Below are 15,142 nucleotides of genomic sequence, written 5' to 3'. Positions count from 1 at the left end.
ATTCGTTTGTAGTGCAAATGGCTCCTGTGACTAGGGTTCCTGTAAGGAAGGTTGTTGAGAAATGCTGCGCTGCCCTGGTATTGTAAAAATGGGGAAACCTCGAGTAATGCTTCCTTGGAAGCTTCGGTATCCGCAGCGCGTGTGAACTGCAGGCTTGTCTGAACTGCTTGGAATCCTACTGATGGTTCGAACCCGCTGTGTCGGTCCTGATGGCTGTGGGAAATCGGTGAAATCTGATAGGGAACGATCTACTCAGCCTTGCCAGGGCAGCTGGGGACGCTGCAGTCTGGTGTTGGTACCGGCCGGTGTGGCTGAAGGGGTGTCTGCCCGGGGAGCTCCCAGTGCCTGCGGGAGGGACGGGTCTGCAGAGATCAGCTCAGCTGGGGCATGCAGGAGCTTGTCCCGTGTGTGTGTGCGCTGAGGGGTTGGCGTTTACTGCCTGCAGGTTAACAGCATCAGGCTTCGTCTCAAGTCCTCGGTGCGTAACCTGAGTGGGAGCTGAGGCCACAAAGTCAACAGCTGGCTGGGGAGCGTGGAGAGGTTACCAGAGCCACGTCTGCTGGAGAGAGGCTCGTCGGCACAAGGTGAGCTCCCACCTCCCCGTGGCAGCGTGATCCTCCCTTCCCGAGGCTGCAGAGAAAACAGAGCTGCTTACTCAACGACTGATGGCATTTGTGTGGAAAGAGCTTTATCTGTTTCTGAAGGAACATCATAACCCTAAAGACTGCCAGCTCTGCTCCGGTTTCCTCTCCTGGCTCGGTGACATCTCTGATCTCCTGCTTGCTTGTTTACTATAAAACCTGTGCTCACGGGAAGGTGAAGTAAGTTCCCGAGCGTGGGACCAGATGAAGGGCTTGTGAAAGGCTGTCTGTGACTTCACTGGAAGAATCAGTGCGGTTGCTCTTCAGAACGCATCCGTTCCCTTGCAGCAGCCTGGATTGCAGTCCCGTGGCTTGTCCCTTGCCCCAGTTGTGTTGGGCTCTTCCAAGGTGGGCTCTGGTTAACGGCTGAAGGCTTGTGGTTGGATTTGGGGGCTGGCAGCATAAGTGTTTCACCTGCATCACTCTTGCTGTGTCTCACCTTGGCTATCTGGGTATTCTTACTACAGTGACTTTGAAAAGCACATGGAGCAGGAACGTGAGGGCTCTGTATGGAAGACGTAAGAGAGTTTCATAGCCTTTAAATGGAGTGGTTTGGTTTAGTAGTTAGTGATGGAAGTGTCTTTGCCAGTTTGGAGCCAGATGTGGTGACTTGAGCTGTCAGTCCGGAGACCTGGTGCCGTCCACGAGCTGAGAACTTGTGTGGGTGCCTCCTCTGCGCTCGTGGGCTCCCTTGAAGCAGCGGGCAGGATTGGGTCCGCTTTGTGAACCAGCGGGCAGTCGCTTCCACTGGAGGAGATGCCATTCTAGACCTGCCAGCTGCTGCTGCAATGCACTCCCTCCTGTTCTGACTTCTTTTGGCACTTTTCCTCCTTTTGTGATTTAATTCGAGACCCGTTTTCTTTGAGGGTCTTGGCGGCACAGGTTTGGGTGGCTGTTACAGAACAGGAGCCCAGGGAGGCAGGTGCAGACACCTGAGCTCTGTCGCTGCCTGCAGTGTTACTTGAGCAACCAGTGTTCTCTGCCTTGGACACCCAGCCTGTAAAAGAGCGTTGGCTCTGGCACCCTTCAGGAGATCTGTACCAGCTCCTCACGGTCTGTTGTTGTTGCTCAGATACGTAAATGCCCAGCTTACCTTACAGTTCAGCTGAATCCTGCCAGGAGGTTTTGCCAACAGAGCATTTTGCCAGAATTTTCTCTGTTTGGATTTATATTGCTTGTTTGTGATGAGGCTCTTTGTTTTGGTGTTGAGGGAACAGGACACGGTACCTGTGTATTCTCCGTGGACGTTCAGCTCTCAGGGGGATGCAGAGCAGGGCGAAGTGGAAGGCAGAATCACTTCAGGTGCCGTTGTTGCTGTGCTTCAGCTCTGGATGTAGTTGTGGAGGAGCCAGAGCGTAAGTACAGCTCTGAGGGTGAAGATTTGCATGTGTCTGAGCCCTCCTTCGGACGGCTCTGGGAAGCATTAGGTCACTTCCCTTTCCTCTGGTGCTAGGTGGGTTGGATTTGTCGAAGCCACAGGTGGCTCTAGCTCAGCGGAGCTGCTCCGTCCTCTGGGTTTTGCCTCTGAAATGTGAAACAACAGGGAAATGTGTTCCTTTATTCTCATTGTTTCTTGCTGCAGAAGAAATGCCTCTAGAAAGTCACGGCTTCGGAGCCTGGTGAGATGTATGGATAAGGGTCATCGGGGGCGGTTTGTGCTAGGGCCGCTCTCATCTAACGCCTTTATGGCCTGGCTGAGAGGGTGAAGAGCACGGTGCTGGCAGGCCGTGCTTCCAGGTTGCTCTGTGTCAGGGAACTCGCTGCATCCCTGCAGTAATCAATTCCTGATTCCGGGAGGTATGAAAGCCCTGCAGTGCTGCTGCTTGGGTTGAACATACAGTTACTTCTTCCTGACAAGCTGGCACCGAGGGGTCAGTTCCTTTATTACAGCATGATGGGGCAGACGGGCGAGAAAACTTGGGTTTTCTGCTGCTTGAGGAGGAGGGGGAGTTTCAGGAGCAGAGGAGCTGGTAAGCACTCTCTGCAGGCTGCAGGCCAGCATCCTGGCTGCATTTTTTTCCCCTGTTCTCTGTGCTGTGGTCTTGCATGCTCAGGATGAAGTCTTTCTTATCTTTGGCTGTTTGCTCAATTACTGGAGGTCAGGGGCCCTCTTCAGGGCGGGGCATTGTCTGTCCGGAGCTCGTTAATGTTTCTGTGTAAATACAGTTGAGCTCTTCTCCAGCCTCCAGGCTGCGTTATCTGTTTCACGGCGTTACGCATCCATCCTTTCTGGCTGCCTTCCTCTGCTCCTTGCCTTCCCAGCGCTGGGAAAGCTGTTCAGCAGAGAGGTGAGGCATCTGAAGTCCACAGGCCAGACCTGAGGCACGGAGGTCTCTTTTCTCTCGAGCTGCCCAGAGGCTCAGCAGCAGCAGCGGTTGCGATTCCCAGCCTGTCGGTGCATTGGTAGCGTTTACGAGCGAGGCAGCAGGTAAGCGTGGTGAAGACAATCGAGAAAATGAGATCAGGTCATCTTCTAGGGCATGCCCTCTTTGTTCCCCTGTCAGGCCTTATCTCTGCGTGCACGGCTCCACGCCGCAGGGTGAAGGCTGTGCTGCCCAGACGACTCGGCCTCTCCTCTCTGTGGTGCTGTGCGCGTCTGGGTCACGGTGGCTTGGCTTCGCGACGCCTGGTGATGGGGCTGGCCGGCAGGCAGCCTGCAGCCGTGTCACTCAGCTGGCAGCATACCTCGGTGATAAATCACGGGAGACGTGATCCTGGTCTCCCATTCCCTGTCGTTACAAGGAGAGCAGATTGACAGGAGATGCAGGGAGCAGCTGGAGTTGCGAATACAGGAATTGCTGGTGCCCCGTGCGCCTGTTCGGCTACGCGAGGAGGGTCCCCCGGTGAGCCACGAGCCGTCTTTGCTGAGGGGCGTCCATCTCTTCGTGCTGCAGGCTGCTGGTGCTGACTTGCTTCCCTGCTCTGGCAGGATTCGGTCCCACATTCGGCATCTCAGCAGGCCCTTCTTGCAGGTGTACGAACAAATCCGAGCAGCTTCCCCTGGGCTGTGCAACAGGCTGAGAGCCTGGCGTCTTGTGGGCTAGGCTCTTGCTACACAGCCCTTCCGCGTTCATCCTGTTGACTTCATAGTTGGGTTCTGGTACCCTCCTGGTGCCCCCCTCTTTACTAAGTGCTCTCTCCTGGGAACTGCGTGCGCACCTGGTCCCTTCTTCTCCAGGCTGATGATCCCTGCCTGGCCCCAACAGAAATTGTACGGGATATGAGTGCGTGTGGCACCAAGCCCCTAGGGCAGCTGGTTGTGTTGCTTCACCAGAGCTCTGCCAAGGGCAGCCAGTGGCACTTTTCACTGCTGAGGCAGGTGGTGACCGTTTCCCATATAGGTGCTTCGTGGTGGGAGGTGTTCCAGGAGAAGCAGTGGTGAGGTCCTGTTGACAGATAAACGCTGAGCTCTGAGGGCTGCTAGAGAAAAGCAACCGGGTGTATTTAAGGAAGAGTGAATACCACTGATCTGTAAAGCTATACCTTGTTCTTTTATAAGGCTTCACGTTACCAGTAACATTAGAAACAACAGTAGATTCCAGTTTAGCACCGACTCTAAACGCTTTCTCTTTTCTGGAAGTGCAGTTCAGCTTTTGCAACCTGTGCATTTCTTAGCAATTGATGTTAAATTTCAGGTCAAGAATCTTCCTGCTCTGGAGAAAATTGCCTTTTTCTGTGTTAATGTCCGTCCTGTTGCTTTGTTTTGTGTTTGTGACTGCTGCCATTAAAAGATCAAGGAGTGAAGGTCTGCAGCAAAGAGTCTGCAGTGGCCCAGGTTTTGCCCGAGCGATTGTGCGCGGCGGTGTGCGAGTATCTGAAGCGATTCCTTCTGGTGTGCGTGCTACCTTTGATCAATCTGTTTGCCCTGCTCAATTAAGGCTGGCTAACTTCCAGGCATTCAAGCTCCATTGAAGTCTTGTGAATAAAACACCAGCAGCCCTGCCTCCTTCCTACACAGCTTCACAGAGAGCTTTGTAGACAATCCCGTTCGGCAGGAGTCTCTCCCTTTGGCCGTTTCCAGCTCAGGGGTTTCCAGTTGTTGACCGCTGCCAGCAGCTCGATCTCGTCACGTGGCTCGTTTCAGGATGGGCTCCCAGCGCTCGGTAGATCCCTGCTGCAGCTCCAAGGAGGAGAAATCCCCTTTAAATGAGGGTTAGATGGGGTCAGTACCCACGCATCAAGTGCAGGGCAGCACGGTGAGGACACGAAGACTCCTGGCAGCTGAGCTCTCTGCCCAGGAAGTAATTTTGGTGCAGTTATTTGTACCCTGGGGCCTCTAATGTAACTGCTCACGCTGCGGTGTGTTCTGAGTCCTCCGAGATGCTCAGCATTTTGCACTCTGCTGTCCATGGGTATTACAGGAGACCTTGCTAGTCCTGAGAGCAGAAAGAGCTGAGCTGTGTGCTAAAACTGATAGGGAACCTTCCCCCAAAGATCAAATGCGGAGAGAAAGCTTGCAGAAATGTAGGCGATTGATTTTGTTGGTTGCTCGTTTCTCTGTGACAGGGAATGATGCTTTCTTCAGGGCCAGCAATCGGGCAGGGGACCAGGAGCACAGGTCAGAGGCTGTCAGTTTCCACGTGGCAGCATCGGCAGGTGCCTTCTGGTTCTGATTCTCCTAACACTAAGCGTGCAGGCTGGCAGTTTAATTGTCAGTTAAGTTGATTTTTAGCAGAAACGGCTTCTCTCTGCAAGGCGAGAAAGCTTTGGCGATGCCTGCCTGGATTTGCTGCATGATGGGAAGACCGGGCCAGTGTCACACGGCCTGTGGAGGCTCCACGGAGCTCCACATCGCTGCAGCCTCCTTGCACGCAGGCCTGCTTGAAGTTGCCTCAGCTCCCCGTGGACTTGTGCCCCCCCTTGGAGCACACGCCGGTACGTAGCGCACAAACAAAGCCGCGGTTCGTGTGCTCAGCTTCAGAGCACTGAGGGAGCACAAAGCACGTCTGAATTTCCCTCAGCCAGACAGCAGTTGCGGCTGTCCCAGAGAGTTGGACGAGGAGCTCTTTCCCAGCGTGTCCCCAGCTCCTCTGCTCTGAAGTGGTTGTTTATTCCTCCCGCATCCTTTTAATGATAGAAGATGTAATCAGGAGGCAGCCGAGACCCGCTTACATAACTGGTTGTCAGGGTTTCTCTTTGGCAGCATTACCCGCGTGCTGTTTGCATGCTGACTTTGAGGAACTTGGGGCTTTTCTGTTAACTAGCTAATTCCTGAGCCCGATGTGATGGTTGGTTGGTTGGTTTTATTCTAATGCCTAATAATTTGGTCTGCTTCGAGGTTTTCTAAACCTCAGAATGGACTTTGTTGCTTGGGATTGTGTGAGGCTGGTACAGGATCGGAGAGGCCTGGGTAGGCTCCCTCCCCGAGGCTCCAGGTGCCTGTAAGAGGGGTGGCCGTGCTCCTGCCAGGGCAGCTGAGGGCTGGTGTGCTGCTCCCTCTGCTAGTAGTGCTGGTCCGGGGCTCCCCACGGCCCTGCCAGTTCCAACAGGACATTGTTCAGCCCAGTGTCTGCTTTGCTGCCAGGCCTGCACTAATCACAGCGTTCTCCCTTTCTCTTTTATGCCTGTCCTACTAATGAAGTATGGTGAAAATGGGGAAACGAGGGAGGAGCTGTTGTTTTCTTTGGCACACGGTGACCATCTTAGCAAAGATGGAACCAGCTTGGAGCCGGAGATCTGTTTGCTGCTCTGCAGGAAAAGGTGTCTGAAGGACGCTGGCCAGCCCTGCTGCCTCCGCAGGCCTCTGTGCTGCAGCTGCGTGGAGCTTCAGGTGGCGATCCTGAGCATCCCGAGGGCTGGGACTGAGTGACAGAAAACACTTTTCATCTTCTGTCCCCTGTCCTGCCCCTTGCTGCCTCGCACATCAAGTCCACAGCCTCTTGCTCGTGCCAGGCCTGATGTAAATCCTGCACCGTAGGGTGTTTGCTGTAGGGTGCCAGGTTCGTTGGTCAGAAACTTGCTGCCTGGCAGCAGCCTTGGCTTGGCTCTCTGCAGGTTTGCAGTACATTCTCAAACTGTCTGTGTCCAATCTGGTTGTGCTCTGTGCTTGCTCTGTGTATAATGTAATGGACTAATCCTCTTACCCAAGAATCAGGTCTGATAAGGCATTGCTGGTGGAAGCTCTAGCCTCTGGTCAGAGACGATCTCTTTGGGAGTGCTGAGTGATTTCTGGCTGCGTTGGAAGCGTGCTTTCAGCTTGAGGAGTCTCAGAAAGGCTGAAAGGGGGAAAGGTCTGATATGTATTTGTATATATATAGCTTTTTGTTACTCCCAACACAGAGAGTTGCAGCCATGAGATAGGACCTAGCAGATGGTATAATAAAGCTGTCAGCAGTTATGGGCTTGAAGTGGAGATTTTGCAACAAGAAATCTGGAAATCTAAATTACGCGTGAAAAGGTTAGATTAAGCTCCTAGACTTGTGGAAAAGTGAGAACAATGAATTATTCCTTAAAAACTCGAAACAAACATCCATTGAGAGTAAGCAAGGTTTCTTTTCTGAGGTAAAGGTTTGTCAGCAGTGTTTGCGTTCCCCGTGTTTCAGCTTTGTCCTAGGCTCTAGAAGCCAGGCAGTGAAAGCAGAGAGACTGCCCGAGTGGAGGGCGTTAATTGCAGTACGTTGTGCTGGCTGAGATCAGAGTGAAAAATTAGCAAACCACGTGTACTGTGAAAAGTACATTTATAGCTAAAAAACGGTGTTTGAAGCGACAGAGAAAATAGTCTTTTTTTATAAAATGTTTTTAGGGTTTGTAGTTGAACTGCTGTACCTGTGGTTTCAAGGGTCTGAACCTGTCTCATTTGCGCTGTTTTTCAGACTCCTCAACTCTCTCTTGTGGCCAGCAGATAGGGAAAAGGAATTTGGAGAAATAACTGTTATGTTCAGGTGATGCCTTTCAAAGCATTAATTGCTGGTCCAAGTCATTAACTGTCGCCAGCATGAAACCATTATCCTAAATGTAACAAGCTCTGCTATCAATGCACTTCAGTGGGAAATCGGATGATAAATTCCAGTGTTGGACAAGCTGTAGTACTTCTCCTTCATTTGTATTTAGGAATCCTTGTGTGTAGCTTATGTTAAGCATATCTAACCTTATGTTAAATTTATTTTAAAGCAAGGATTAAGTTGACCATGTTCTTTTGTATCCTTGTAATTAAAGAAGTTCACCTCTTGGCACCAGAGTGGCAGGAAGAAATATGTTGCTGTGTCTTCCTGCGCTTATTTTAATGTAGGTTATGGATCATGAGTCCCCAAAGCAACTAAAGGGGAGGGGGCTAAAACCTTGTAACTTAGAGTGTCTGCTCAGTGAATCTGCCTGCACTTGAAACTGTTGTGCCTGGTTTACTGTTTACTTATCCCTGGCTAAACAATCTGATGGCATTTCCCTGGTTCTCTTTCATTAAAAGGCAGATCGGGAGCGGCGCAGAGAAATTTCCTTACTAGATGACATTTCATCGCAATGTCCGATCGTTTGGGGCAAATAACCAAGGGAAAGGATGGGAAAAGCAAGTACTCAACTCTCAGCCTGTTTGATAAGTATAAAGGAAAGTCAATAGAAGCTATCAGAACTACAGGTAAGGAATACCTTCAGCAAGCTCCTTTTGGGGTCTTCTAAGTACTGGTGCAGAGCTAATTCAAGTTGTTGGCCCTGTAGGTAGGATGCGTAATGGGAAGGGGCTGGCTGGGTTGCAGAACTGTTTGTACTGGTGTCTGGGCATGTATGTAGGCTTTGAGGGAAATGGTGGTGATTCTTCGTGCTGCTGAGCTGCTGTTATCGTGGAGTCATGGAGGAATTCTGGCAAAGCAGCTGGGAGACTGTTGGGCTGTCAATTTAGCTTTTCATTTGGCAGAGAGGAGCCTTGTGATGTTCAGCAAAGGCAAGTGCAGGGTCCTGCCCCTAGGGAGAAATAACCCCGTGCACCAGTACAGGTTGGGGATTGGCCTGTTGGAAAGCAGCTCTGCGGAGAAGGACCTGGGAGTCCTGGTGGACAACAAGGTGGCCATGAACCAGCCGTGGGCCTTTGCGGCCAGGAAGGGCGATGGCTATTTCCCCAAGCTGTGAAAGGGAGATTCTGTTTCTCTGTTGTGAAATGAAAGAGGAGTGTCTGTGCTGGAAGCTGAAAGACTGGGCATTTTCTATTAGGGACGATTATTTGTCTCTCCCTCCCCTCTGTTGTAGGACGCTGCCTATTACCTGTCTGCTACAACAGACAGTTGCTCTGTGATGGTCCTGCAGGAAATGGTCTTAGGTTGACTGTCAGTGTCACGAATAGCAGCAGTGGTGCTGCTTATCGTACAGTTCTGTTGGGATGCTAATTGAGGCTACTGAGCTAGCAGGGTTTAGCCACCTTATAACCTGCTTGCGTTCCTCTCTCACTAGTTATTCCTAGACATGGCTTACAGAGTCTTGGGAAAGTTGCTGCTGCCCGGCGCATGCCACCTCCTGCAAACTTGCCTAGCTTGAAGTCTGAGAACAGAGGAAACGACCCCAACATCATTATAGTACCCAAAGACGGTACAGGATGGGCAAACAAGCAGGATCAGCCAGACCAAAAGAGGTAGGTCGAACTGCTCGTTGCTAAGTTTTGTCAGGCAAGCAGCAGCAGTTCTGCACTGCTGTGCTGTGTGTGGGCCTTGCAGAGATCACTTCTCTGTTGTCCAAGCCAGTGCAGACTCAAAATTAGCGTGGTATTTTAACAGTTGCTGTGTTGCCACAGTTTGTCATCTTGCCTTCCCCTTTGATCTCACCTCTGCTGTCTCTTCCCCAGTTCCAGTGCGACGGCTGCACAGCTGCAGGAGTCGCTGCCGCAGCAGGGTTTGCAGAAATCTGTCTCCAATTTACAGAAGCAGACACAGTCAATCACTCAGGAGGTAGGCGCAAGCTGTCTCCATGCCACCCTGTTTCCCCTATTCTCAGTCAGCTTGAGGGTTTCCTTTAATTGTCTCTGTTACCTTGCACAAGTAAGAATTGGTGGACTGTAATTTAAGGAACAGCTGCTGTGTAATCAATTCTTGTACAATTGACTCTTGACTCCAAGTCACTGTGCCCCAGGAATGCTGTGCTGCGGTTACAGTGTAATTTTGTGCATGTTACCTCTGTACCTTTCAAGTGAGTGGGGAAAGTCAAGCTTCAATCTAGAAAGAATGGCTGGAATGCGGGATGGCTGGTTAGCACTTGTAAACTACATTACTTTGGGTCTAATTCAAGTGTCGCTTGGTGACAGCAGATCCAGCTCTTGCTCCCAGCCTGATGAGACTTGATAAGAAGAGATCTGGTCATGTGGGAGAAGTAGCCAGTGTCAGGACCTGAAAAAACTACTGGCAACTAAGAAAGCTTCCCCAGAGAGTGCAAGGACCTGGCCCCTCTGTGCTGCAGGTTTCGCACTTCTAGTTTAAAAATAAAAATGAAAAATCCCAGCCCTTGAGGTTCAGGAAAATCAGGACAGGAGTTGTGTTCTGAGGAGGAGAAGACTGGTTAATGCGTGAGAAAGCAGGATGGCCTTCAAGCTGAGGAATAGCATGGAACAAATCTGGAAGATTAAGACCAGTTTGGGAAAATGCAACAGAACAAAGGGAAAGCTTTATTTGAGGGATGAAAGGAAGAAGAATGGTTTGAGGAAATAGTTGGTGAAGTTGAGAGGAGATAAAAGGCAGGATGGAGAAGAATATTTTCGCTGTAGCATCATAGTGCATTGCAGTGGGGAGCAGCTGACTTGAGCCCCAGCAAGAAACTGGGGAGACCTGTGGTAGCCAGTGACATCTGGGTGATGTGGAGGTCTGAACTGTAGCAAATGCCACCCAGGAAATGAGGAACAGTTCACTGATCCGTGGGCATTGTTGTTTGTTTTTTGTTTTGGTTTTGTTTTCAGAGTACAAATTCAGTGCCAGGTGGACCAAAGTCATGGGCACAGCTGAATGGAAAGCCAGCAGGACAAGAAGGTGGTGAGTATGGTAAACAGAAAGGGGGCTGGGTATGTGCCTGCTCCTCAGGCCGGAGATGGGGCGGACTCCATTTCTTCCTGTCCTCCCTGTCTAGACTGGTGCCTAATGGGACACAGCTGTGTTGGGTACAGTGCACTGAGGCCAGATGAGTCTTGTTTTGCATTTGTGTAATGTGTTGGCTGGAATGATGCAACTGCATCTGTTTGGGGCCGTCAGTGCAAGAGCCAGCTTGGACAGCGTGTCCCAGCACCGCGCTGAACCGGAGCGGCTCATGCACTTGCCTTGGGAAGCAGTGGGAGTTCTGGGAGGTGAAGATTTTGAAGGAGAAGGGAAACACTTGCCCCCTCATGCTCATCTTCCTCAGCCCGTTGTAGTGTGTGGAAAGATGCAGAAAACAGAATGGAGGAGGAGATTGGCTTAGGAGAAAAGAGCACGTCAGAGCCTGGAAGGCATTTCCGTGGCTAGTAGCATGGGGAGCCTGGCTTAACGAGGTGGTCAGGAGTGAGGCTGTGATGATAATGTTCAGGAAGTCTGTACACATTGTCCTTGGGCGAAGGGTATTTCAGTGACAGTGGGTGGACGTGGCATTGAAGCTGCTACAGGATGCACTTGCTTGCACCTTGGCTGATGCCTCTCTATTAAGTCTCCCCGAGTAGCTGTGCTGCTAATTGCTTCTGCTTGACTGGGGATTCTGGAGCAGTGTTAACATAAATTGGGAGTTGAGTTGTCTTCAGATGCATCCGTTTCCACACAGGAGGTGATTTCCAGTACTAGGATTAAAACTGTGGTGAGAATAACAGCTTAATTCCACAATTTAATGTGAACAGACCGGGAACCCCTGGGTCATCAAGTGAAATTGCAGAGATGTGAAATACGGACAGCTGCAGATTGCAGAAACGGAGGGGACAAGCTTATCCTAAATGGAATGAGTCACTTAGTGAGAGGGTGTTTCTCAGAGGCTAAATGTTAAAGCAGAAACTTGTGCTTGTTGGAGGTTGGTAGCCAGTGAAAAGGCTGTCTATTGTTTTGTTAATTGGTACATTTTTGAGGCTGTTGCTTTATGGGCCTCCTATGCAGACGTTTCGAAATCTGATCCTCTAACAATGTTCTTAAAGATTTTCTGAAAACTCATTCGAGGTCACATTCTTATCAGTGTAGAGTTCTCAGGCCGAGAAAAGAGTTACATGTGTGGCTAAAGAGCAGCTTAACTGGAAGGTAATTGAACCACCACGGGAGCATCAGAATTCTGGCTGAAAGGATTTATCAGGCCACCCCATCCCTGCATCAGTTCTCCAGTGGCACCGAGCAATTGCGCTTCCTTCCAAGCTAATACAGCAGTTTCTAGTAATATTGACAAAGAGGGAAGTCTTTTGCTTTTGGCTCTCCTAGGTGTTGTTGCTGTTATTTCAGGATACGCCCTCCCAGAAAGATTTAATGTGGTCTAGTGAATTAAAGATGAGCTGCACCATGCCTATTTCTTCCATATAAGGGGCAGTTTGAGGGAAAGGAGGGGAGGGCAGGGGGAACAGAAAAACCCCAAAAGAACCAAACTTTTCTCAGTATAATGCTGCCTAGGATTAGAGTGCAAATTGTTAATGACTACACATTAACAGTCGTTGCATTGTGCAGCCTTACCTACAGGGAAAAACATAATATTTACCAGCGATTGGGGTGGGGGCATCTCCTGGAAGACACCTAAATATTATTAATGTTCTCAAGATTCTAGTTCAGGGGAATAATGCAGTAGAAATCCGAACTCTTAACACATCTCAGCTATTTTGTGGTCCATTCTTGTGTATTCTCATTTGTCCAAAATATTTGAGGATATTACATGCAGTAGTTGCAGTGTCTTCTCTGGAAATCTTCAGGAAGAAGGTCTTGTATACTGTCCAAGTTCCAGAAAGTGAGAATGATTTAATGAAGGCAATCCTCCTTGACTCTTTAGGGCAAGGAGGTATAAAGACGGATGAGACTCTTTCGTCAGGTCTTCAGTAATCACTGCTGTTACTTCTAACATGATAATTCTGAAGGAGGATTAGCCAAGTAACACAAAGAAATGATTCTGGAAAAAAGTAGTGCAAAAATGCCGACAGTTTCTTTTTATTCAGTGTTATCTTGCCAGCAATTTTAGGAGAATTGTTGTTTTGTTTTCCAGTCACCGTCAGATCTTTGTAACAGAGAGAAAGCTAGGGTATTCTAGGGTAGCTGGTGACTCGGCAAGACAATCTGCCAATGACAGGAAATGAAGCTGGCCTGATCTGGCCAGCGATCTGCATCTTAAATGTGCTGCAGCAGGGAGGAGAGTGGGGTATAGCATATTGCACTCGGTCCTTATCTGTGGTCTTCCACCAAGTATATTGCCAGAAATCTTCACAATAGAATTCCCTAGTGGAGTGAGATCTGAGCACTAGTAGTGAAAAAGAAATGTCAAATACTTGATAACGGGATATCATTTATAAGTAACCTTTCAGAATTTGTATCCCTGCCTCAGCCTGAATCTTGTGCTACACAAAAATAATTGGAAGCTGAGAAAGTTCACCCTGACTTTGTTGAAAGTGAGAATTTAAACGATAATCCCAAGTTAAGAGTGTGGGAGTATTTGGTAAGGACATCTGTTGTCAAGTTGGTGACGATGTCTGAGGGTGTTTTGGATGTGAGCTGAGGTGCAGGTACAGTAGTAATTTGTGTTTAAATATACTGGAGGCCCAGATTCTCAGGAAGCATATTTCCAGGCTGATCTGATAAGGGAATTGAAAGATTGGCAAGGCATTCTCTAAGTCCTGTAACTATTTGTCTGACAGGTTCAAGGGCCTCAAGCCGACTGTTATCCTTCTCTCCCGAGGAATTTCCGACGCTGAAAGCAGCTGGCGAGCAGGACAAGGTTGGCAAAGAAAAGGGCGCCTTAGATCCGTCGTATGGGCCAGGACCAAGCCTCCGCCCCCAGAGTAAGTAAATGTGGCTTTCTGCCTTACCCTAGCTCAGAATCCCTTAGGTTGTGCTTTGGGCAGGGGGATGCCCTTTCACAGTAGTGTTATATATTCCATCCCTATGGTTTTTTTTTTCAATACAGTTATGAGCTCACATATGTCACATTGCCTAGTAAATGACCCCAGATTCTTTGCTTGAGTTCTGTCTTCCAGACAGCTGATACGGACTGTAATCTACTGCATTGTTTCATAAAAACTCTGTGTGCAGGAGCAGAGAGGGTTTGCATTGTTCTGTGTCTTTTAACATAGTGATGCTGCAAAGGAGGGACCTTCCCATGGGCTAGGGGAGAGTTTTAAGTGGAGTGAGTGTGTGGCGTAATGCAGCTTCTCTTTGAGTGTTTCTTCATGACCTTTAATTCTGCAGGATGAGCACTGTGGTGATCTGTGGCAGAATTTTTGTTGAAACTTAAGGTTATTGACAAATGAGGACACCACTGGTGCAGTAATTACCTAGTAACAGCTGATGCTGCTAGTCTCTTGGGAAAATAAATGCATCTGGAAGTTTTCCTCAGTCCCTGCTGTTTTCCTACATCCTCTGCGTAATTAGGACTTGACCAGAGTATTTTAGTTTTGAGACTTTCTGGCGAAGTGACTGTCTGCACTTACAGATGTTAACGTAATTATTACCTCTCTTCCAGATGTCACCAGTTGGAGGGAGGGCGGTGGGAGGAACATAACCTCTGCCACATCTCTGACCGCCTCCCCTGCTGAGCTGGGCAGCAAGACTTCTACCACTGGAGACGGAGCCCCCTCCTCAGTGAGTGCCAGCGATCCGAAGGAGCCGTCTCTCCGCCCAGCTCAGCCTATCCGTAAAGGGGCTTCGCAGTTCATGGGAAATGTCTACCAACCACCTACGTACCATGACATGCTACCTGCTTTTGTAAGTTGCCCTTTTCATACAGCTGTGTAATGTCCTTGCTTCTCAAAACGTGGTACGAGGGTTGAGGAAGTCAGCTAAGATAGCATTTTTCTAGACTCTCCTCTGAGTCGGTTCCCAGGACTTGCTCAGAGATCCCTCTCTTCATCTATTTTTAGTTTTCCCTGTTGTGCGTTTACCCTTTGATGCTGGAATAGTGCAGCACTAATGTGCTCTGAGGAGAAATGGAACAGGCGCAGCCTTGCTCAGCCCAAGGAAAAGTTGCTGCTTTTCCTCTAGAGCTGGAGAATTAACATGTCTGTTAGCCAGCAAGACATGAGGTGTTTGTTTTCCTTTAGTGTAGTCGCAGCTACCATGCCTATGTCGTAACCTGATCTGGGTAAGCCTTGTGGCAGTGAATAAACAGGCTATTCTTTGCTTTATTCCAGATGTGTCCACAACAGCCACCTGAGACCCCTGCATCGCTGGACCGAGGGTCTTTCCCCCTTCCTCAAGTTCGGCTTGAGCCTCGCGTCCCTTTCAGACAATACCAGATGAATGACCAGGATGGGTAAGGCTCCCATGACTGTCCCACTTGAGAGCCTGGTTCAGGTTGTGAACGGGACTTGGACTGTGCAAGAATTTGGACCGAGGATGCAGTTGTGAGGTTACAGACGGCCACAGAGGAGGCCTAATTTTTACCCAAAGGATCAGTGCTTT

The 15,142-nt window shown here is 49.6% G+C and overlaps 1 protein-coding gene across 12 annotated transcripts in view; it reads left to right on the top strand.

Annotated features, from left to right (window-relative positions):
- Positions 1 to 15,142, top strand: part of PRRC2B (proline rich coiled-coil 2B) — a 49,978-nt gene that overhangs the window by 5,532 nt on the left and 29,304 nt on the right. For 9 of the 12 annotated variants that reach the window (XM_066980794.1, XM_066980795.1, XM_048051793.2 and 6 more), the window contains exons 2-8: positions 8,044 to 8,211; positions 9,018 to 9,195; positions 9,406 to 9,508; positions 10,507 to 10,579; positions 13,381 to 13,524; positions 14,205 to 14,446; positions 14,872 to 14,993. In XM_066980794.1, the coding sequence (XP_066836895.1) occupies positions 8,097 to 8,211; positions 9,018 to 9,195; positions 9,406 to 9,508; positions 10,507 to 10,579; positions 13,381 to 13,524; positions 14,205 to 14,446; positions 14,872 to 14,993 (977 nt within the window). In that variant the 5' untranslated portion in view covers positions 8,044 to 8,096. Of the gene's footprint in view, positions 1 to 445; positions 585 to 8,043; positions 8,212 to 9,017; positions 9,196 to 9,405; positions 9,509 to 10,506; positions 10,580 to 13,380; positions 13,525 to 14,204; positions 14,447 to 14,871; positions 14,994 to 15,142 lie in introns of those variants that run through there. The other 3 variants (XM_048051758.2, XM_048051765.2, XM_048051770.2) reach the window with 2 other exon arrangements.

The sequence above is a fragment of the Anser cygnoides genome, chromosome 20 (assembly GCF_040182565.1).
Source record: "Anser cygnoides isolate HZ-2024a breed goose chromosome 20, Taihu_goose_T2T_genome, whole genome shotgun sequence".
Classification (NCBI taxonomy): domain Eukaryota; kingdom Metazoa; phylum Chordata; class Aves; order Anseriformes; family Anatidae; genus Anser; species Anser cygnoides.
This window is presented reverse-complemented; position numbering and strand designations above follow the sequence as displayed.